We start from the raw sequence: 22,922 nt of genomic DNA, 5'->3' as shown, positions 1-22,922 counted from the left end.
TTTGTAAACGCACTGGTGCTGAACCACTTCCTCCTGGATGGAGTGAGAGAGCGATGCGGCAGTGCTGCAACACCTCTCCATATGAGGGGAACGGAACTGTATGTCACTGAGAGCGTCACTCCGGGCGGCGTGAGCGCCGGGCCTGGGTGTGACTCAGCAATGAGGATTAGAGCAGTACTGAAAACTTGGGACCAGTGATGTGGCTACAGGAGTCTTTATTAGGCCCCTCATAGAGACACTGGGACAGCTGCACAACCATAACTCACAGAAAGATCCTTAAAGAGGAAGCGCACTGTTTTTTCAGTGGTTGATATGAAAACCACCAGAGCGGTTTGGTGTGAAATGGTTCAGAGTTCCTCGCGGCGGTGGTGATGGGAACCAGGGGTCGCCATGGCAACACAAACAAAGCCGTCTCATTCACTGTCCAGAACCCCCAGAGAACTGAGCCTCTTATATCTCAGAGGCTGAGATATAATAATAGTGAATAAACAAGCCAATCACTCTAGACGTTCTCCTTCGTTGTAAGTGAGTTTGTACTGGGAGGCCTATTCATTTATGGCCCTGGGTCCCTTCAGCTCCCAGGCTCTCCACTGCCTGAGCCGGAGCTGAGCAGCTGGGGCAGTGCAGGGCAGTAGTGACGGACGAGCAGAGAGGTGGGAGATGATGGGAGCCGTGCATCAGTCTATCAGTCTGTTTACTCCAGCGCTCAACTACAGCCACTTCCTCAATTCCTGTGTTTTGGACTCTTCCATATTAGGCCATGCGGTGCCGTCTGAGGGCCTCTCCAGGGAGACGGTGGGAATTCCTGAGCTGGTTGGGCTGGCAGAGACTTTGAAACACTCTGATATTGTTATTGCACTTTGTCAGCGCAGCCTGGAATGCGTGGTATTTTCTGGGCTGCTGCAGACTCTTATTTTGGGTCTGCTTACTCCAACACATCCTGAACATCTCAGCAGCTCTCACTCTCGCACTCTGACAGCGGGCCTGCACACTACACACGCTGAAGTGTTTACGTAAGGGTTTTAGTACCTACAGTCATATATCATCACTGTCATCTCTGAAACAGTAACTCCCCACACGCCATCTAAACCGCTTATCCTTCTGGGTAGCAGAGCTCCTGCACAGAGAACAAACGTCCGCACATTTTAACGCACAGCCACTGTTTATAAACTGAATTTAACATGTTGGGAAAAATAAAGTATAAAATGTGGCCTCTGTCAAAGTTATGATGTAGTACAGTATTGCATGTAGTCTATGTATTTTTTTTATGTTAAACTCAGCAAATAAACAGTAAGTGACTGTTTAAGGGTTTGCAGAACAATGTCATATACATTATATATATGTGTATATATATGTGTGTGTGTGTGTGTGTGTGTGTGTGTGTGTGTGTTATATCTCCAGTATAATAACTTTACAGGAACAAATATTCTCAACACTTAATATTTGTTTATGAAACTTCTGTTGCGTTATTATGGTACATTCATTATAACATTTTCCCATAACAGCAAACTATGTGTATATATATATATATCCAAAACAGTAGGTTTACAGCAGAAGGAAAAACACCTACTTTACGTATAATGTAAGTCAGGGGAACCAGATGTCTTTCCAAGTAATTTTGGGCCGTTTCATTCATCATGAAATTTGCACTATATTTATATATTTATATATTTTTTTCCTTTCTTAATGAAAACCATGCATCTTCATTTTTGTAGATTTTTAGTTTTCTAGATCAGTTCAACACACAAGACGTCCGTTACGTTGTGTGGAAATTTCTTGATGGATGGACCAATAGAAACGCTCTAAAATCACTTGGAATAAAATCTCATTACATTGACTTGATTTTTGTTTCTCACTAAACACTGACTATATCTGTGTGTGTGTGTGTGTGTGTGTGTGTGTGTGTGTGTGTGTTGAGAGCAAACTACATATTAAAAACTTTACAAGTCATTTACATTGTGTTTATTCTGTCTTTCATGTTTTTACTGGAATAACCCACTTCCGCACAGTTAAACCCAGTTTTCCTGGCCTGCACGGAGCTGCGTTTGTGTGTAATCCCACTGTTTCCGTTATCAGTATGCTGGATTTCCCTGTCAGCTACAGTCCTGCTGTGCTTGCTGTTGTTTTGTTGTTGTTGTTGTTGTTATGAAACTGGAATTTCCTCTCAGTGCTAATTATATGCCCAGTATCCCCCCCCCCTGACCAGGCTTGGCCAAGTACTGTAATCACTTCCACCAGTTTCCAGCTCACTGGCAGCCAAACCGGGCAGGCAGTGGGATGTGGGAGTTGTAGAGGAGTCTCCAATTAGGAACACCGATGTAAATTAACAAATGAATAAATAAGTTATTAATAAATGAGTGAATTAATGCAGGACGGAGGGTCCTGGCTCTGTGGGATGGGCCGTCCGGGTTGAGCAGGCCATGCTGGGTTCCTTCACCCCTGAAAGGGAGAGGCAATTTTCCTTTTTAGGGCAAGAGAAGGTGTTACGTCATCTGGGAAGAACTCGAGTCTCTAGCAAAGTCGACTAAAGCAGGTGGGGCGGGGCCAAACAACAAGGGGAGGCGGAGAGGAGGGGCTTTGCGCAGCCAATCCCGTCCAGCCATCCGGTTTGTAGTCCGCTTGTGATTGGCTGTGAGGCCGTGAGGGGCAGGAAGGAGGGCGCTTCCCACGGTGAGCCTGGAGGTGGAGGGGCTGCTGTTTGCTCTCCAAGTGAAACCTCCAGGAACTGGAGCCACACCGAGCGCGCGCAGAGGGACCTCAGAGGGCGCAGGGTTAGTTTCTGTCCACCGAGCGGCTCGTCTAGGTTGTCCATCATGCCGGTTTTCCACACGAAGACGATAGAGAGCATTCTGGAGCCCGTGGCCCAGCAGATCTCGCACTTGGTCATCATGCATGAAGAAGGGGAGGTGGATGGGAAGGCGATCCCAGACCTGAGCGCCCCTGTGGCCGCCGTGCAAGCAGCGGTCAGCAACCTGGTCAGGGTGAGTAAGTACGCGCGCTCCGCCTCCGTTCAGCAGCTCAGCTGTGTGGCCGAGAAGCGAGGAGGCGCCTCCGGCCCTCCCGCAACTTTCCATCCACTTTGATCCGAGTTCCCCGAGTTTGATCCTCCGCCCTGCTTCCTCTCCGCTCCTGCCCGGGCCGGGCTCCATCTAGCGAGCCTTTCGTGCCGCTCTTTGTCCCGGTCAGCTCGCTAGATAAAGTCCAGTGTTTCCAGAGTGACGCGTAATCGCGGCTGGTCCGCTTTTACGCGCTGCGGCGCTTTAATCCTGCCGGTTATGTTTGTGAGACGTGTTAAAAGCTCTGGCTGCTGAGGACACGCGGGTGACTCATTGTCTCTGACCAGGCTGGACAGTCTCAGTGTTTCCACCCCTCAGGGAGGCCAGTAGGCTGCTGTGGTTGTTCTGCCGAGTTCACTGAAGTTTCGCTGCTGTTGTTCCACAGTGTGTCTAGCAGCTGCCCGAGACCCAGCCCTCCTATTGTCCCAGACCAGCCGTTCTTTTGCCCCCTTTATTGCCCCAGACTCAGCCTCGCTGCTGCCCCACCACTGCCCCAGTTTCAGCTTAGCTGTTGCCCAGTTATTATCCCAAACTTTGCTGGGCTACTGCCCATTTATTGCCCCAGATTCAGCTTGGCTGTTACCCCAGACACAGCCACACTGTTGCTTCATTATTGCCTCTAACACAGCTCCACCGTTGCCTTGTTATTGCCTCAAATCCAGCCCTGTTGTTGCCTCATTTTTGTCCCAAACCCAGCCTCACTGTTTCCCTGCTATTGCCCCAAACTGAGCCTCACTGTTTCCCTGCTATTGCCCCAAACTGAGCCTCACTGTTTCCCTGCTATTGCCCCAAACTGAGCCTCACTGTTTCCCTGCTATTGCCCCAAACTGAGCCTCAGTTTCCCATGATTGCCTCAAACTCAGCCTCAGATTCTCATGATTGCCTCAAACTCAGCCTCAGTTTCCCATGATTGCCTCAAACTCAGCCTCAGTTTCCCATGATTGCCTCAAACTCAGCCTCAGTTTCCCATGATTGCCTCAAACTCAGCCTCAGTTTCCCATGATTGCCTCAAACTCAGCCTCGCTGTTTCTTCACGATTGCCTCAAACTCAGCCTCGCTGTTTCCTCATGACTGCCTCAAACTCAGCCTCGCTGTTTCCTCATGACTGCCTCAAACTCAGCCTCGCTGTTTCCTCATGACTGCCTCAAACTCAGCCTCGCTGTTTCTTCACAATTGCCTCAAACTCAGCCTCGCTGTTTCTTCACAATTGCCTCAAACTCAGCCTCGCTGTTTCTTCAGGACTGCCTCAAACTCCGCCTCGCTGTTTCTTCAGGACTGCCTCAAACTCCGCCTCGCTGTTTCTTCATGACTGCCTCAAACTCCGCCTCGCTGTTTCTTCATGACTGCCTCAAACTCCGCCTCGCTGTTTCTTCATGACTGCCTCAAACTCCGCCTCGCTGTTTCTTCATGACTGCCTCAAACTCCGCCTCGCTGTGGCATCACTATTGACGCAAACACATCTTGCTATTGCCCTATAACTGTCCCAATACCAGCATCACTGCTGCCCTACTATTACCCCAAATCCAGTCTCTCTATTGCCCCATTACTGTCCCAAATCCAGCCTTGCCAGTGCCCCACTACTGCCCCCCAGTCAAGTTTCTCTGTTGCTTAATTTTTGCCCCGTCCCAGCATTGCTGTTGTCTCACTATTGCCCTAAACAGTAGTTTGGCTCCTACCCCAAACCCCACTATTGCCCTGGTCTCAGCCCCACTTTTGCCTTAAACCCAGCCTTGTTGTTGCCCCAGACTCCGCCTGGGCTATTGTCCCACAGACAGCCTCACGGCTGCCACCATCACCCCTGTCTCTCTGAGCTCACTGCCACAGAGGGGAAATATGTGAGGTGCGATACGTTATCAGGATTACTGCCCCGACTCTCCTCTCGGCTCTGTCTGACGGACGGAAATGAAACGGCACAAAAAGGCTGGAAATAGCGTCTGAATGACAGGCGGCCGGCCCGGCTATTCCTGTCCCGCTCCGGCAGTCGTGGCGTCCGCAGCAGTTGTTCACAGGGTAAATTTAGACGGTCCGAGCAACAATGTGATCCTGCCCTGAAGCCTCACCTCGTCTGACACAACTGTGACTCCGTACGTGTCGGCCCCTCGTCCACGTAGCCGTTTTAACCTGATTGATCAGCGGAGAGTTTGGCTTTTCTTTCAGCTTGAGTGTCGACAGTCAGCCAGGACGTGCTCTGGAGTTTGCTGCCTTGGCTGTGCAGTGGAGCAGCTCATTAATTCCCATCCGTCTTCTCCCGGGTCTCAGCGTGTGGAGTTGGTCTGTGATCTTTATTAGAGTTCATGGTGTCGTTTCTCTCGCTGAATGACTCGCTGTTGTCTGTAGACATTAAACATCGAGAGGCTGCTACTGTTTCCAGCCACACATTGGGCCCCATTCACCAACCGTTCTCCATCTCCATTTTTCAGTTTTAAACCGGTCAGGCGTGACATTTCTGACCACCTCCTCGTTTCTACGCTCACTGTCCACTTCATCAGCTCCACTTACTGTATAGCTGCACTCTGTAGTTCTACAGTTACAGACTGTAGTCCATCTGTTTCTCTGATACTCTGTTACCCTGTTCTTCAGTGGGCAGGACCCCCACGGACCCTCACAGAGCAGGGACTATTTGGGCGGTGGGTCATTCTCAGCACTGCAGTAACACTGACGTGGTGGTGGTGTGTTAGTGTGTGTTGTGCTGGTCTGAGTGGATCAGACACAGCAGTGCTGCTGGAGTTTTTAAACACCTCAGTGTCGCTGCTGGACTGAGAACAGTCCACCAACCAAAAATATCCAGCCAGCAGCGTCCTGTGGGCAGCGTCCTGTGGGCAGCGTCCTGTGGGCAGCGTCCTGTGGGCAGCGTCCTGTGGGCAGCGTCCTGTGGCCACTGATGAAGGACTAGAGGATGACCAACACAATCTGTGCAGCAGCAGATGAGCTGTCGTCTCTGACTTTACCTCTTCAAGGTGGACCGACAAGGTAGGAGTGTCTAATAGAGTGGACAGTGCGTGGACACAGTGTTTAAAAACTCCAGCAGCACTGCTGTGTCTGATCCACTCGCACCAGCACAACAGAGAAACAGATGGACTATAGTCTGTAACTGTAGAACTACAGAGTGCAGCTATACAGTAAGTGGAGCTGATAAACTGGACAATTGGGTGTAAATCTGGTGGTGAATGGACCAAAATGACATGGAGAAAAACTCTGGCTCCATAGACTTGCATTACATCTGAAGTTTGTTTGTCATTCTCCTGTAAATTTTCCGTTTTGGAGATACTGGATTTTGCTCTGAGGGCAGTGAAGTGCTAGTGGGTGATGTACAAACCTGCGTTGCTTGTTCGCTTCAAAAAACTGTGAATTTGATTAATGATTATCAAACTGTTTTTTCAAGCCACCATAACATTCACTTTATCTTAAAAGTCTGTCTGCAGGGCAAACGCACTGATATGAGGAATGCAGCGTGGTCAGGGTTGGTGCGCTGCGCTTCTCTCGGTGTGGCGTCCACACCCATCATCACACTTCCTGTTTGTAGATTCATCAAGCTGAGTCGCTCACTCCTTTGCCAACCAGCTTCCGCTAAAGCAGCACGTCGCACATTCAGCGCCCCACCTTCACGCTTCATCATCTCGGTTTCAGTTTTCACCTCCGGCTGTAGCTCGGCTGGGTGGCGAGAGATCATAGATTATATTATTCAATGAATCTGGACTGAAAGTGGTGATTTCCAAACTGCTGACCACAAGCTACTTAACAAGTCATGGAGTCTAGCCTCTGAACTGACCTTAAAGGAGCACTTTGTGGTTCTACAGTTACAGACTGTAGTCCATCTGTTTCTCTGATACTCTGTTACCCTGTTCTTCAGTGGTCAGGACCCCCATGGACCCTCACAGAGCAGGTACTACCTGGGTGGTGGGTCATTCTCAGCACTGCAGTAACACTGACGTGGTGGTGGTGTGTTAGTGTGTGTGGTGCTGGTACGAGTGGATCAGACATCCTTGCCAGTCCACCTTATAGATGTAAAGTCAGAGACGACAGCTCATCTGCTGCTGCACAGTTTGTGTTGGTCATCCTCTAGTCCTCTAGACGCACAGGACGCTGCTGGCCAGATATTTTTGATTGCTGGACTCTTCTCAGTCCAGCAGCGACACTGAGGTGTATAAAAACTCCAGCAGCACTGCTGTGTCTGATCCACTCGTACCAGCGTAACACACACTAACACACCATGACGTTGTCAGCATTACTGCAGTTCTGAGAATGATCCACCACCCAAACAGTACCTGCTCTGTGAGGGTCCATGGGGGTCCTGACCACTGAAGAACAGGGTAACAGAGTATCAGAGAAACAGATGGACTACAGTCTGTAACTGTAGAACTACAGAGTGCAGCTATACAGTAAGTGGAGCTGATTAACTGTATATATTGTAACGTTTGGCTGGTAATGTTTGTTCAGTGTGATGCAGTCATCTTTGAAGTCATCTGCTCTCTGAGTTTTCAGCTTATTGTTCTGTTCTGCAATATTGAGGTGATGATCACATGTTTCCGACGCTGGAGCTGCGCTCTATCTGGAATTGTTTCCTGCTTCCTTGGAAACGGCGGGACAGAGCTGGAGTTGAGTGGAAAGCTCTCTGTGTCAGAGTGGAGATGAGGGTCTTCTGCCCTCTGTCATAAATTCTGACTGGGCTTCATTGTGAGTGCTGAAGGGGCCGAGAGGCTCTGAGGGAAACCAAAAGTGAGAAAGTTGTCCTCAGATGTGTCGCTCACTCCTGATAAGAGTGTCTTTGTTGATCAGCTGTTTGACACACGCAAAGAAGCTTGTTCAGAAGTTTAGTCTAAATGCTGTTACAGTCTGTGTTCTTGCTCAAGGCTAATGCAGAGGCTTAATGTTCAGGGTTAGTGTGCACAGGGTTAACGTGCGGAAGGTCGGGGTTAGAGCGCAGGGTTCACATGCGGAAGGTCGGGGTTAGAGCGCAGGGTTCACATGCGGAAGGTCGGGGTTAGTGCGCAGGGTTAACGTGCGGAAGGTCGGGGTTAGAGCGCAGGGTTAACGTGCGGAAGGTCGGGGTTAGAGCGCAGGGTTTACGTGCGGAAGGTCGGGGTTAGAGCGCAGGGTTCACATGCGGAAGGTCGGGGTTAGAGCGCAGGGTTTACGTGCGGAAGGTCGGGGTTAGAGCGCAGGGTTCACGTGCGGAAGGTCGGGGTTAGAGCGCAGGGTTCACGTGCGGAAGGTCGGGGTTAGAGCGCAGGGTTCACATGCGGAAGGTCGGGGTTAGAGCGCAGGGTTCACATGCGGAAGGTCGGGGTTAGAGCGCAGGGTTCACATGCGGAAGGTCGGGGTTAGAGCGCAGGGTTCACATGCGGAAGGTCGGGGTTAGAGCGCAGGGTTCACGTGCGGAAGGTCGGGGTTAGAGCGCAGGGTTCACGTGCGGAAGGTCGGGGTTAGAGCGCAGGGTTCACGTGCGGAAGGTCGGGGTTAGAGCGCAGGGTTAACGTGCGGAAGGTCGGGGTTAGAGCGCAGGGTTCACATGCGGAAGGTCGGGGTTAGAGCGCAGGGTTCACATGCGGAAGGTCGGGGTTAGAGCGCAGGGTTCACGTGCGGAAGGTCGGGGTTAGAGCGCAGGGTTCACGTGCGGAAGGTCGGGGTTAGAGCGCAGGGTTCACGTGCGGAAGGTCGGGGTTAGAGCGCAGGGTTCACGTGCGGAAGGTCGGGGTTAGTGCGCAGGGTTAACGTGCGGAAGGTCGGGGTTAGTGCGCAGGGTTAACGTGCGGAAGGTCGGGGTTAGTGCGCAGGGTTAACGTGCGGAAGGTCGGGGTTAGAGCGCAGGGTTAACGTGCGGAAGGTCGGGGTTAGAGCGCAGGGTTAACGTGCGGAAGGTCGGGGTTAGAGCGCAGGGTTAACGTGCGGAAGGTCGGGGTTAGAGCGCAGGGTTAACGTGCGGAAGGTCGGGGTTAGAGCGCAGGGTTAACGTGCGGAAGGTCGGGGTTAGAGCGCAGGGTTAACGTGCGGAAGGTCGGGGTTAGAGCGCAGGGTTCACGTGCGGAAGGTCGGGGTTAGAGCGCAGGGTTAACGTGCGGAAGGTCGGGGTTAGAGCGCAGGGTTAACGTGCGGAAGGTCGGGGTTAGAGCGCAGGGTTAACGTGCGGAAGGTCGGGGTTAGAGCGCAGGGTTAACGTGCGGAAGGTCGGGGTTAGAGCGCAGGGTTAACGTGCGGAAGGTCGGGGTTAGAGCGCAGGGTTAACGTGCGGAAGGTCGGGGTTAGAGCGCAGGGTTAACGTGCGGAAGGTCGGGGTTAGAGCGCAGGGTTAACGTGCGGAAGGTCGGGGTTAGAGCGCAGGGTTAACGTGCGGAAGGTCGGGGTTAGAGCGCAGGGTTAACGTGCGGAAGGTCGGGGTTAGAGCGCAGGGTTAACGTGCGGAAGGTCGGGGTTAGAGCGCAGGGTTAACGTGCGGAAGGTCGGGGTTAGTGCGCAGGGTTAACGTGCGGAAGGTCGGGGTTAGAGCGCAGGGTTAACGCGCGGAAGGTCGGGGTTAGTGCGCAGGGTTAACGCGCGGAAGGTCGGGGTTAGTGCGCAGGGTTAACGCGCGGAAGGTCGGGGTTAGTGCGCAGGGTTAACGCGCGGAAGGTCGGGGTTAGTGCGCAGGGTTAACGCGCGGAAGGTCGGGGTTAGAGCGCAGGGTTAACGCGCGGAAGGTCGGGGTTAGAGCGCAGGGTTAACGCGCGGAAGGTCGGGGTTAGAGCGCAGGGTTAACGCGCGGAAGGTCGGGGTTAGAGCGCAGGGTTAACGCGCGGAAAGTCGGGGTTAGAGCGCAGGGTTAACGCGCGGAAGGTCGGGGTTAGAGCGCAGGGTTAACGCGCGGAAGGTCGGGGTTAGAGCGCAGGGTTAACGCGCGGAAGGTCGGGGTTAGAGCGCAGGGTTAACGCGCGGAAGGTCGGGGTTAGAGCGCAGGGTTAACGCGCGGAAGGTCGGGGTTAGAGCGCAGGGTTAACGCGCGGAAGGTCGGGGTTAGAGCGCAGGGTTCACGTGCGGAAGGTCGGGGTTAGAGCGCAGGGTTCACGTGCGGAAGGTCGGGGTTAGAGCGCAGGGTTAACGTGCGGAAGGTCGGGGTTAGAGCGCAGGGTTAACGTGCGGAAGGTCGGGGTTAGAGCGCAGGGTTAACGTGCGGAAGGTCGGGGTTAGAGCGCAGGGTTAACGTGCGGAAGGTCGGGGTTAGAGCGCAGGGTTAACGTGCGGAAGGTCGGGGTTAGTGCGCAGGGTTAACGTGCGGAAGGTCGGGGTTAGAGCGCAGGGTTAACGTGCGGAAGGTCGGGGTTAGAGCGCAGGGTTAACGTGCGGAAGGTCGGGGTTAGAGCGCAGGGTTAACGTGCGGAAGGTCGGGGTTAGAGCGCAGGGTTAACGTGCGGAAGGTCGGGGTTAGAGCGCAGGGTTCACGTGCGGAAGGTCGGGGTTAGAGCGCAGGGTTCACGTGCGGAAGGTCGGGGTTAGAGCGCAGGGTTCACGTGCGGAAGGTCGGGGTTAGAGCGCAGGGTTCACGTGCGGAAGGTCGGGGTTAGAGCGCAGGGTTCACGTGCGGAAGGTCGGGGTTAGAGCGCAGGGTTCACGTGCGGAAGGTCGGGGTTAGAGCGCAGGGTTCACGTGCGGAAGGTCGGGGTTAGAGCGCAGGGTTAACGCGCGGAAGGTCGGGGTTAGAGCGCAGGGTTCACGTGCGGAAGGTCAGGGTTAGAGCGCAGGGTTAACGTTCAGGATGTTCTTGATGCACAGGTTTGATGTAGAAGGTTTTGGTGCACAGCTGAGAATGTAGCTGTTGGACTGTTGCTGCCTTATCACTGCACAGGTGAGAAAAGAGGCTAAGCGGATGTCGGGTGTGGCCGCTTTACTCCCAGGACGGATGAAGCATTTTAATCTCTCTTTCCCGCTGTAGCTTCCTCTTGCTGCGAAACTCAGAATGCAGCATAGTGTGGCATTATATGATGCATTATGAATTGCATTATGGAATTTTTTTGGAGCGCAACAATATCGGATGTTGACTTTACATGGTTTAAAACGGTTGCGTGTGGCGTTTCTGTGCTCGGGGTTGGTGTGTGGACTGCGTGAAGCTGCAGCTGCTGCCGGCTCTTACTCACTGCTGAGGAATTCCTGCTTTTACATTTGTTTTGTTTTCCATCAAGCAGCTCAGCAGCTCCCTGACAAACCATGCAAGCATCAGGTTCACCCATCAGGGTGTTGTGTGTTTGAGAGTGTGTGAGAGTGTGTGAGAGTGTGTGAGAGTGTGTGAGAGTGTGTGAGAGTGTGTGAGAGTGTGTGAGAGTGTGTGAGAGTGTGTGAGAGTGTGTGAGTGTGTGTGAGTGTGAGTACACAGTGATGTTATACAGATCCAGTATTCAGCCTGTGTTCTGTGGTGTTTCTGTGTTAGAGTTGAACGTCCCGACTGAGAGGAGACGAGTGCTGGTATCTCAGCAGGACTCTGTCCGGGGGATGAGCGCGCGGAATGCCGGGAATTCTCTGAGAGCACAGCGTGACCGGGATAGGATGAGACTATCCCTGTGTTACATGGACACACGCATTAAGGATTCAGAGAGGATGGAAAGTGGCCATGTCATGGATTTCTATTTTAATAAAAGCTTCAAAGCTGTGCTGCACTTAGGTTTCGAGGACGTTTTCCATCCCCTTTAGGCTCTAAACCGCATCTTAAGAATTGCGTTTACCTGCCTAAGGACAGAGGGTATTGATGAATGTTTATTTGTTGGAGGATTTTGGGAATTGTGCTACATTTCATCTTTGAAACTGAATTGTTGGAAGTATTTTTGCAAAAATTTAAGTTCTGTGTTCCGACATTTCATCCGCCGTCTAATCCATGAAATATTCATACAATATTTGATACTACACCAAAACCTAAAATCCATTTTTGAGGTCTTTCTGACTATTTTTTCTCAAAAGTCCTATTTCTTTCAGATATTTTTATGTCTTTATTGGTCCTATAAGGACATCACTTTGTCTAACTATGCCGAATCTGGGAGCAGCACATCTGGGGCAGTGGAGGCAGGGTGCCTTGCCCAGGGGCCCAACCAGGTATACCTAGTTAGTCATGTGATATGAACAACCTTCCAGTTGGTGGCTTAACCTTCCTTCCAATAAGTTACCAGCCACCCCCTGATTATGAACAGTTATACACTGGCCAGGCGTAACGTTCTGACCACCTCCTCGTTTCTACGCTCACTGTCCACTTTATCAGCTCCACTTACTGTATAGCTGCACTCTGTAGTTCTACAGTTACAGACTGTAGTCCATCTATTTCTCTGATACTCTGTTACCCTGTTCTTCAGTGGTCAGGACCCCCATGGACCCTCACAGAGCAGGTACTGTTTGGAAAGTCCAGGTTCAGTGAGTCAGATCTTGTATGTGAGCTTCTAGTGTGTAAACACAGGACCGTCCCAAGTGTTTGATGTAATGTGTAGTTGTGAGATGTTGATTGTTGGGTACACTGTGGTCAGTGCTGAGGCCGTTTCTGACCCTCTTCAAACCACATAGCATCTGAAGCCGTGCTGAGGAGAGCTGCGCTGCGTGCGGGCTGAGAGAGCTGTGTGTGGTCTGGAGATCCACCTCAGCAGGTTTCTCTCTCTCGCCTCTCTAGTCAAAAAGAAGTGTGCACTTCTAGTTAACGAGTAGACTCGCTTCTGTTTGCGGACGACGTGACACTCATGACAGAAAATCCCCTTATAAGGAGTTTATATTGAAACTAAAAGAACGGAGTAAAAAATCTGAACAAGCTCTAATTTGGCTTCACAAAGGCGGCTATTGATGCTTGGAAAGTTGCAGATAATTGTTGATTATTTTGATGATTTAAATGGGTTTATGTAGTTTATTTGGTTGTTGTTATGGTATCCCAGGCGAGCTGGTTGTTAGTTTTGTTAGGATATTGCTATGGTGTTCCAGGTGGTTGCTAAGGAGTTGCTAGGATGTTATGATATCCCTGGTGGTAGCCAAGGTGTTGCTAGGACACTGTGGTACCCCAGGTGGCTGCCAAGGTGTTGCTAGGATGTTATGGTATCCAAGGTGGTTGCTAAGGAGTTGCTAGGCCCTTGTTATGGTATCCCAGGTGGTTGCTCAGGAGTTGCTAGGCCCTTGTTATGGTATCCCAGGTGGTTGCTAAGGAGTTGCTAGGAAGTTGTTATGGTGTTCTAGGTGGTTGCTAAGGAGTTGCCAGGCCCTTGTTATGGTACAAGAAAAGAACAAGAAAAGCACAATTAACCTGCTTAATCTAAAGAAGACGCAGATTTAGCTTCACTGTGGCTTTCAGTTTTGCCAGATTGGGCCGGTTCGTGCCAAATTGGCTGGACAAATTGCATAAGTTTTTGGCTGAAAACAATAAAAGGAATCTGGCAACCCTGACGGCTGTAAGCTGATATTATCGATGCCAAAGCGGCACCATTCCATCTCACTCTCGCATCCTGTTTATAGAAGCCTTAAGAGGAAGTACTTCCATAATGTGGTGATAATTTCCTGTACTGGCTCTTATTATAATGAAACCAGGCTGTGGCTTGTGTTCTAGTAGCGTGTCGGTAATCAGGCAATGATACACAACTCATCGCGTTACAGAGTCAAAAACCAGCCAGTCACAACGTCCGTCAGGTACACAGGGTTCATTTCTCAGCACCAGGAAAAAAGCCAGTGATCGGAAAATTACACAGCAGCTAAATCTCCTCTCAGCTGGTCAGTCAGTGAGACTCTTCCTTCATTCCAGCTTCCGTTCTTCTCAGGAGCCTCACTTTCAGCTCCTCAAAGAACCTGCAGACACGCCTCCAAAGCTCAGTCTGAGAAGGTGGTTGATGATCAAACCCATTCAGTGGTGCTGAGGTCTGGACTCTGGGGCGGTCAGTCCATCGTCCAGCTTCTTTGTTTGATGTGTCCGTCTCCTTTTCTCAGCGAGGTTCTTCTTGATCAGCTACACGTCCTTTCAGACCCACAGCGCTGAGTGGTCTTCTCACAGTGGAAGGATGGACAGAAACACCTGTGGATGTTTATTGATCTTCTCCTCTCTGTCAGAGATCAAAGCTTTCAGTGCTGTTTATCTGATGGGGGCAGTTTCGGGGTCGACCAGCTCTTCCAGGTGGTTGTTAGGAGACACGTTTTCTCTGGAGCTTTTAATCAGTTTTTGAAAACTCATTTATTTTTGTTTGACTTCCTTCCTTCCTTATGCAAGTGGATTATCTTGTATCTAATCTCTGTGCAGTGGTGTTGAGGCCTGGACTCTGGGGTGGTCAGTCCATTGTTCTGAGAACACCAGCAGCTTCTTTGTTTGATTTTCAGGTGTTGTCCTTGTTTGAAAACTTTACAGTGCTGTTGATCTGATGGTGACGGTTCTCGTGTCTAAGACACGTCTATGAGGTCCCGCGCCGTCCCGGTTTCTCTGCTTCTTTCACTTTTAAAAACTTATTTTTCTTCAGTTTTCTCCTTTCATATCCACGTGTTTTTAGCTCTCATCGCCCCTGAATGAATGAAATAACTAACGTTTATCCTCGTATTCTCTGGGGCGCGTTTGGGTTTGTCCGTCTGAATTTTCGTGATCAAATCATAAAACAAATTGTTCAGTAACTGCGTGAAATTTATGCACATTTTTATTCATTTATTTTTTGTTTTGTGTAAATTAAACTCAAATGATCAGAACGTGTGTTTTATGATCTCCACATTTCACTATATGCTCACAATTTACTGCTGAAGGCCAAAAATCTCCGCCGCTCTTTGTGTTGTTCTCTAAAAGTGATGTTTCCAGAGCAGATCACTGAAGAGACGCCGTCTGTTTATAGTTTAGAGCCCAGATTTGGGGAAAAACGGCTCGACTTTCAGTAGAAAAACAAACTGAGTTCAGCTTCTTTTATTATAAGGGTTTAAAATGACGTCACCGTCTATTAGACTGGAGAGAAGAGCTACAGCCTCACACGACGCCCAGCTTCTGAATGGAGCTTATGGAATATGAACGTTATGAAGAAGTGTGGTTTGGGACCACCGGTGGTCCCGAGGAGTTGAAGAGGCTACGTAAATAACTGGAACTGAAATAAGTGAATGGTGGTCTGTGACTTTTTCCCAGCACTGTATCAATATTTGTTTCACTGATTTTAAAAGGCAAGTTTGGCCCTTTAAAAAGGAAAGGATGTCTGTTGGGCTGGTAAAGGACTGGACACACACTGTGTTTAGTCTGTGCCGTGTGTGCACTGATTGTTTAAAAAGAAAAAAGACGAATAAAAATCAGCAAATCCGGCTATAAAGAAATCAGAACCGGCCGAAAGGATTCATAATCAGGTCTGCAAACCCGTGGAGGAGCGGGTCAGGAAGTCCTGGCTGTGCAGGGAGGATTAAAGTCTGATGTGGCAGATCTTGTGGGGTCGTCACCGAGTGCGTAATGTAATACTGCTGGATAACGAATACTGAATGGTAGAATAACAGCTCCCAGCCTCTGAGTCTCCCTCATCACTTCATTCATTAGGGACTAAAGTGCTGCACTTCCTGCTGTTATTAGATTGTCCTCAACACAATGAGCCTGGCTTCTCTCAGGCCGCTGTGAATGTGTGCCGCTCCTGCAGTTTGTCTGGAGTGCACTGAGAGCTCTGTGTGCGGAGACAAAGCTCCGTCTGTTAGCCAGACTCTGCCTTTGGCATCAACAGCTTCGTTCCAGCCGGGTCTGGAGAGCTCGCAGCTGCATGTAAGCTTGAACGCTCTGTAACCGCTTCTGCTTTATGACCTTTATAAGTGCTTTATGGCCAGTTATAACTGGTGCTGTTCTATAACGGGGTTTAACTTCATCTACACCAGGAAATAACATCTGCAGACCACAGTATAACAGCTCTATTATAGGATATCGCTCCATAGCATGTTATAACTGCCCTATAACAGGATGCTACCTCTTCATAGGTTATAACTGCTTTATAACCGAATGTCACCACTCCGTAGAAGGATATAACTGCTCCATGATAGGATATCATCACTCCCTGGAAGGTTAAACTTGCTCATTAACAGGAAAGCGCCTCTCTTTGGAAGGTTATAACTGCTTTATAACAAGATATTGCCGCTCCATAGAAGGTTATAACTGTTCTATAACAGGTTAGCGCCTCTCCATGGAAGATTATAGCTGCTCTATAGTAGGCTATCACCTCACCATAGAAGGATAAAGCTGCTCTATAACAGGTTAGCACTGTTCCATAGGCATTTATATCTGTTATATAACAGGATGTATCTCCTATCTAGGTCATAACTGCTCTATAACAGGTTAGTACCACTCCTTGGAAGGTTATAGCTGCTCTATAGTAGGCTATCGCATCACCATAGAAGGTACTAACTGCTCTATAACAGGAAATCGCCTTTCCAGGGAAGGTTATTATTGCTCTATAACAGGATATTATCTCTCCGTCGCAGGATATAGTAGCTCTGTTACATGGTATAACTGCCCTGCAGCAAAATATAAAATAATAGCAGGATATAACTTCTCCATAGCCAAAAGGAGCTGCTCTATAACGGGGTCAATTCTCCATTGCAGTATATAACTGCTCCATAAACTGAACAGCTCTATAAAAAAAATCACTTCTTTATAGCAGGCTATAACCTCTCTGTAACCTGGTATGACGGCTCTATATAAGGATATAACATTGCTGCTCTACAGCAGGATAAAACTGCTGCGTAATGCAAGAGAAAGTTTCAGGAATAACAGCTTCATAATGCACTTTTAACTGCTCTATAACTGTTTTAACTGCTTCATGGCAAGATGTATAACCAGATATAACCGGTCCATAACAGAACTACAGAAAATGACTGAGTGGAGTGAGTGGAGTGAGTGACGGACGGGCTGACTGAGTGAGTGACGGACGGGCTGACTGAGTGAGTGACGGACGGGCTGACTGAGTGAGTGACGGACGGGCTGACTGAGTGAGTGACGGACGGGCTGACTGAGTGAGTGACGGACGGGCTGACTGAGTGAGTGACGGACGGGCTGACTGAGTGACGGACTGAATGAATGAGAGGATGAATGACTGAGTGACGGACTGAATGAATGAGAGGATGAATGACTGAGTGACGGACTGAATGAATGAGAGGATGAATGACTGAGTGACGGACTGAGTGACTGAGTGAATGAATGAGAGGATGAATGACTGAGTGACGGACTGAGTGACTGAGTGAATGAATGAGAGGATGAATGACTGAGTGACGGACTGAGTGAATGAATGAGAGGATGAATGACTGAGTGATGGACTGAGTGACTGAGTGAATGAATGAGAGGATGAATGACTGAGTGACTGAGTGAATGAATGAGAGGATGAATGACTGAGTGACGGACTGAGTGACTGAGTGAATGAATGAGAGGATGAATGACTGAGTGACGGACTGAGTGACTGACTGAATGAATGAGAGGATGAATGACTGAGTGACGGACTGAGTGACTGACTGAATGAATGAGAGGATGAATGACTGAGTGACTGAGTGAATGAATGAGAGGATGAATGACTGAGTGACGGACTGAGTGACTGAGTGAATGAATGAGAGGATGAATGACTGAGTGACGGACTGAGTGACTGAGTGAATGAATGAGAGGATGAATGACTGAGTGACGGACTGAGTGACTGAGTGAATGAATGAGAGGATGAATGACTGAGTGACGGACTGAGTGACTGAGTGAATGAATGAGAGGATGAATGACTGAGTGACGGACTGAGTGACTGAGTGAATGAATGAGAGGATGAATGACTGAGTGACGGACTGAGTGACTGAGTGAATGAATGAGAGGATGAGTGACTGAGTGAATGAATGAGAGGATGAATGACTGAGTGACGGACTGAGTGACTGAGTGAATGAATGAGAGGATGAATGACTGAGTGACGGACTGAGTGACTGAGTGAATGAATGAGAGGATGAATGACTGAGTGACGGACTGAGTGACTGAGTGAATGAATGAGAGGATGAATGACTGAGTGACGGACTGAGTGACTGAGTGAATGAATGAGAGGATGAATGACTGAGTGACGGACTGAGTGACTGAGTGAATGAATGAGAGGATGAATGACTGAGTGACGGACTGAGTGACTGAGTGAATGAATGAGAGGATGAATGACTGAGTGACGGACTGAGTGACTGAGTGAATGAATGAGAGGATGAATGACTGAAAGCTCCATAACAAAGTGTAACCTCTCTTTAGCGTGATTAACTGTAGTAGAACATTATTTGCTCTATTAATTCATTGTAGGCGTTCCATAATGATCCTGTGCAGGTCAGACAGTTCAGCATAGAGCAGCACAATGACTGGAAATGCCTTTACTTCCCTGCTGTGTGTGTGTGGGTGTGTGGGGGGGGGGGGCTGATGTGTAGCTCCATTGTAGCAGCACCTCAGGAACCGTGCACTGGGGCTCTGTTAGTGAATCAGTGGAAGGTGTGTGTACAGGAGAACGCAGAGAACAGATGGAACTGAAGTGGAAAAGTTTTTAGAACCAAATAAACAATGATGTGCTCAACCCTCTAGTGACGTGTGGCCCCGCTTCTCCCTCTGTCTCCTCCAGTGGGTAACATAATCAGTGCATCCCTGCTGCTCTGTGACAGATAACATGTCTATCACTATATAACAGCTCTATAGCAGAGTATAAATGCTCTGTAGCAAGGCGTTAATTACTCTATATTAAGCTATAATTATTCTGTACGTGCTCTATAATGGAACACAACTTCTCTATAACAGGGTAAAACCTCTCTGTAGTACAACAAACCTGCTGTATATTGGGTTATATCTGCTCTCTAGCAGGTTATAACTGCCCTATAACAGGGTGTACCTGATAGAAGTTGTATTGAGATATAACTACGCTATAACAGTTATACGAACCCTGAGTTCTTTGCATGGTGGAGTGGTTCTTCAGACTGATGGAGGGTTCTTCTGTTGTTACAAGCTTGACATTATAACTGTAGCTGAACCCGTTTTGATGCATCTGAACCATTTCACCATGCAAAGAACCATTTAAGCATGCAAATGTTTCCATATAGAACTCATGGTTCTAAATAGAACCATTCACTTTAATGAAGAATCTTTGAAGAACCCTCTTTTTAAGAGTGTATGACAGGATGTAGTGGCAGGAAATACCTGAATATTTTAATCGAGTTTCTTGAATGAATGACCTACTTCACGTAGAGCTTGTCCAGCATGTTCTTGTGTGTTCCTTATTGACGTTCTACTCTGAGCTGCGTCGGTCAGGGCCAGACGGAACGTCTTGTAGATGGGAGCGACTGCAGGATGTGAATCTGAACGTTATTACTGAGAAATGATGGGGTAGATCAGTGTTTGTGCTGAGTCAGCAGAGAAGAGATCGGGGTGTGTGTTTGTGTGTGTGTATGTGTGTGTGTATGTGTGTGGGTGTGTGTGTTGGTGTGTCTTTCCCCTGAACAGCTGGTGCATCATATAAAACACAGAACACTCTGATTTAAGAGATTGATGTGGATTAATAGCTGAATTTAATCCAGTGCTGGAGGGAGGGCTACTGAATCATCAAGTCACTAAAAATAAAATCTTTCCTTTTTTTTAAAATCAACTATACACAATACGCTGTGCAAATTTAGACATTATAAACTAGAAGAGGTCTTTAGAATCTGTTGTACTCAATTAATCAAGTATTTTGGGTGGAAATGCATAATTGAAATTGGCCAACATCAAAATTGGCAGGTTATTATTTTGATTTTGTCCTATGTCATAATATAATTAACAAGAAAACCTTAGCAACCACCTGGGATGGCATAGCAACAGCGTAGTAAAACCCTAACAACCGGCTGGGATGGCATAGCAACAGCCTAGCAGAACCTTAGCAACCGGCTGGGATGGCATAGCAACAGCGTAGCAGAACCTTAGCAACCGGCTGGGATGGCATAGCAACAGCATAGCAGAACCTTAGCAACCGGCTGGGATGGCATAGCAACAGCATAGCAGAACCTTAGCAACCGGCTGGGATGGCATAGCAACAGCATAGCAGAACCTTAGCAACCGGCTGGGATGGCATAGCTGTAGCTTAACATCCACCTAACCAGTCAGAACACCATAGCAAACCTTACAGCAGCACCATAGCAACTACCTGGAAGTGTTATAAGAGGAGGGCCATGTGGCAAAAATATAATATTGCAATGCTTCAAAAAATTGTGACGCGTGAAATGTCACAATATTTATTTCTTCAGACATTTGATCCAAAATAAGCAGCAGTGCTACATTTTTTTTAAATACTGTCAAAAACTGAACACAATTATTTTTATTCAATATTTTGCATATTTTGTTGCACCAAATCCAGTTAAATAGGACCAGACAGACAGACAGACAGACAGACAGACAGTATCAGTCACACAGCACAGTTATAATAATAAGGCTGGTGCGATATTAAAAGCAGACTATACAGGCTCAGTAGAATTGTCAGCTGTAAATATCGTCAGGTATAAATAAATCTCTCATTTATTACAAAGAGGCAGGAATATATATCTATAAAAAATCTGTCTACAGGCATATACAGTATATAACGAGAAATCAGATCTATAACCTGAGATAAAAAGGGCAGTGCAGTCATGACTGTACCTGGAGGCTCAGGTAACAGCATATAATGACACTACTGAATAACTATTGCGGAAAGTGGTGCTGAAATAGTGTCCAGATGTGCGATAAGGTGTCCAGATGTGCAGATACACCTATGATTTACCATAGTAATATTGCTCTCCTTGTAATGAATGCATTTGGTCAGTGTTGAAGTACTGATGATGGACATAATAAGGTCAGGAAAGCTTATCGCTGCTGTCGGAACAGAACCTCGTTTTTCAGTTTCTGACGATGTGAAAAGGCCTGTTGTTCTTTCCATCGTGTGCGTGTTTCATGATGAATGGACCAATAGAAACGACTCAAAATTACTTTTAGTAATTTAGTAAATTACTTTTAGTATAAAAAGCGATGTTGTATTTTGTATAATGACACAATTTATCATGGTAAAGATATAGTCACTCTGCCCAGCCCTACTTTATAAACCCAATCAAAACAATAAGCTGCTGTCACGTTTGAAGCGCTATTTCCCGGCTTCGCCAACTCATTCACAGACTTTCCCTTCCTAGTTAACAGTAAAGCCTTGGCCAGCAGAGTGTTGAGAGTGTTCAGGTCTGTTTTCATGTGTTCATTTAACCCACACAGTGTGAAAAAACACTTAAAAAACAGCCCGTATGTCAGTAAAGCGTAACAACTGGCCAAAGAAGTCATGAATAGTGAGTCTCTAACGATGGTAACAGTAATAGGCTGATAATGATTATCAGTAATGTGCTGGAATTCATCGATGTACCTTCTGGATATTTTCTTCTAACTTCGCTGTGGAGGCCAAAAGTCTTTGTCAGTAGTCTGTCAGTAGTTGTACTGACTGCACTAAAGCTTCATATCAGAAGCCTTTATACGTGTATTGGCAGGTAAACTGGTTTTGTATGACTGAAGACAGAGGTTCCAGATGTTTGAGCTGCAGTGTAGGCGTGCTGGAGGAGCAGAGAGGTATTAATGTGCGAGTATGAGCTCAGTGTGGGAGTCGTGTCAGAACTCGCCTCCTGCAGACGTTTACAGCAGCAGCCGTGTTTAACTCGGGTGTGTGTGTTTCAGGGGGGAGGACTGACCTGCATTCAGACTCTGCTTCTCCTGAAGCGGTCGTCTACAGGCCTGTCCAGACTGGAGTAGTTTACTTCACTCTCCTGAGACCTTCACAAAGACACAGAGAACACGGAGGAGCTCAGAGAACACGGAGGAGCTCAGAGGAGCTCAGAGAACACGGAGGTCTTTTGATGGGACGTCACTGTAGAACTGAAACTCTGATATAAGTTAAAGTGGTCAGTGTGCAGCTTGTACAGCAGTGCAGATTTACTGTCCTCTGAAAAGAACAACACACAGACATTAATGTCTAAATAGCTGGCAGCACAAGTGAGTCCACCTCACAGTGAACAGGTCCAAATCGTCGTCGTCCCTCCCTGGTGTAAATTTGGTGTTTTGGGCGCAATTCACTCATACTGGCCACTGGATATTCAACATGGCACCTCATGGCAAAGAACTCTCTGAGGATGTGAGAAGAAAACTTGACCAAAGAAGTTGAGTCCACGTGTTCAGCAATATATCCAGAGGTTGGCTTCAAAAAATAGATGCATGAGTGCTGCCAGCATTGCTGCAGAGGTTGAAGAAGTGGGAGGTAAGCCTGTCAGTGCTCTGACCTCGGTCTGCATGACTGTCGTCCCACAAGAAAGCCCCCTGTCTAAACTGCTATACAAGCTGCACGCTGAAGTTCTATCCAAGTTTCATTTCTATAGTGTCGTCCCATCAAAAGATATATATATATATATATATACACACACTGCTCAAGAAAATAAAGGGAACACTGTAATAACTCATCCTAGATCTGAATAAATGAAATATTCTCATTGAATACTTTGTTCTGTACAAAGTTGAATGTGCTGACAACAAAATCACACAAAAATCATCAATGGAAATCAAACTGATTAACCAGTGGAGGCCTGGATTTGGAGTCACACACAAGATTAAAGTGGAAAAACACACGACAGGCTGATCCAACTTTGATGTGATGTCCTTAAAACAAGTCAAGATGAGGCTCAGTGTTGTGTGTGTGGCCTCCACGTGCCTGTATGACCTCCCTACAACGCCTGGGCAGCTCCTGATGAGGTGGTGGATGGTCTCCTGAGGGATCTCCTCCCAGACCTGGACTAAAGCATCCGGTGGATGGAGCGAGACATGATGTCCCAGATGTGCTCAATCGGATTCAGGTCTGGGGAACGGGCGGGCCGGTCCATAGCTTCAATGCCTTCATCTTGCAGGAGCTGCTGACACACTCCAGCCACATGAGGTCTAGCATTGTCCTG

At 48.2% G+C, this 22,922-nt stretch overlaps 1 protein-coding gene across 2 annotated transcripts in view; it reads left to right on the top strand.

The window, feature by feature from the left end:
* The first annotated feature begins 2,693 nt into the window (after positions 1-2,693).
* Positions 2,694-22,922, top strand: part of vclb (vinculin b) — a 72,294-nt gene continuing 52,065 nt past the window's right edge. Inside the window, exon 1 of one of the 2 annotated variants that reach the window (XM_017723888.2) lies at positions 2,694-2,981. In XM_017723888.2, the coding sequence (XP_017579377.1) occupies positions 2,814-2,981 (168 nt within the window). In that variant the 5' untranslated portion in view covers positions 2,694-2,813. The remainder of the gene's footprint in view (positions 2,982-22,922) is intronic. The other variant, XM_017723889.2, reaches the window with a different exon arrangement.

The sequence above is a fragment of the Pygocentrus nattereri genome, chromosome 13 (assembly GCF_015220715.1).
Source record: "Pygocentrus nattereri isolate fPygNat1 chromosome 13, fPygNat1.pri, whole genome shotgun sequence".
NCBI classification, from domain to species: Eukaryota; Metazoa; Chordata; class Actinopteri; order Characiformes; family Serrasalmidae; genus Pygocentrus; species Pygocentrus nattereri.
The sequence above is the reverse complement of the archived record's forward strand: the minus strand, read 5'-3'. Positions and strand labels throughout refer to the sequence as shown.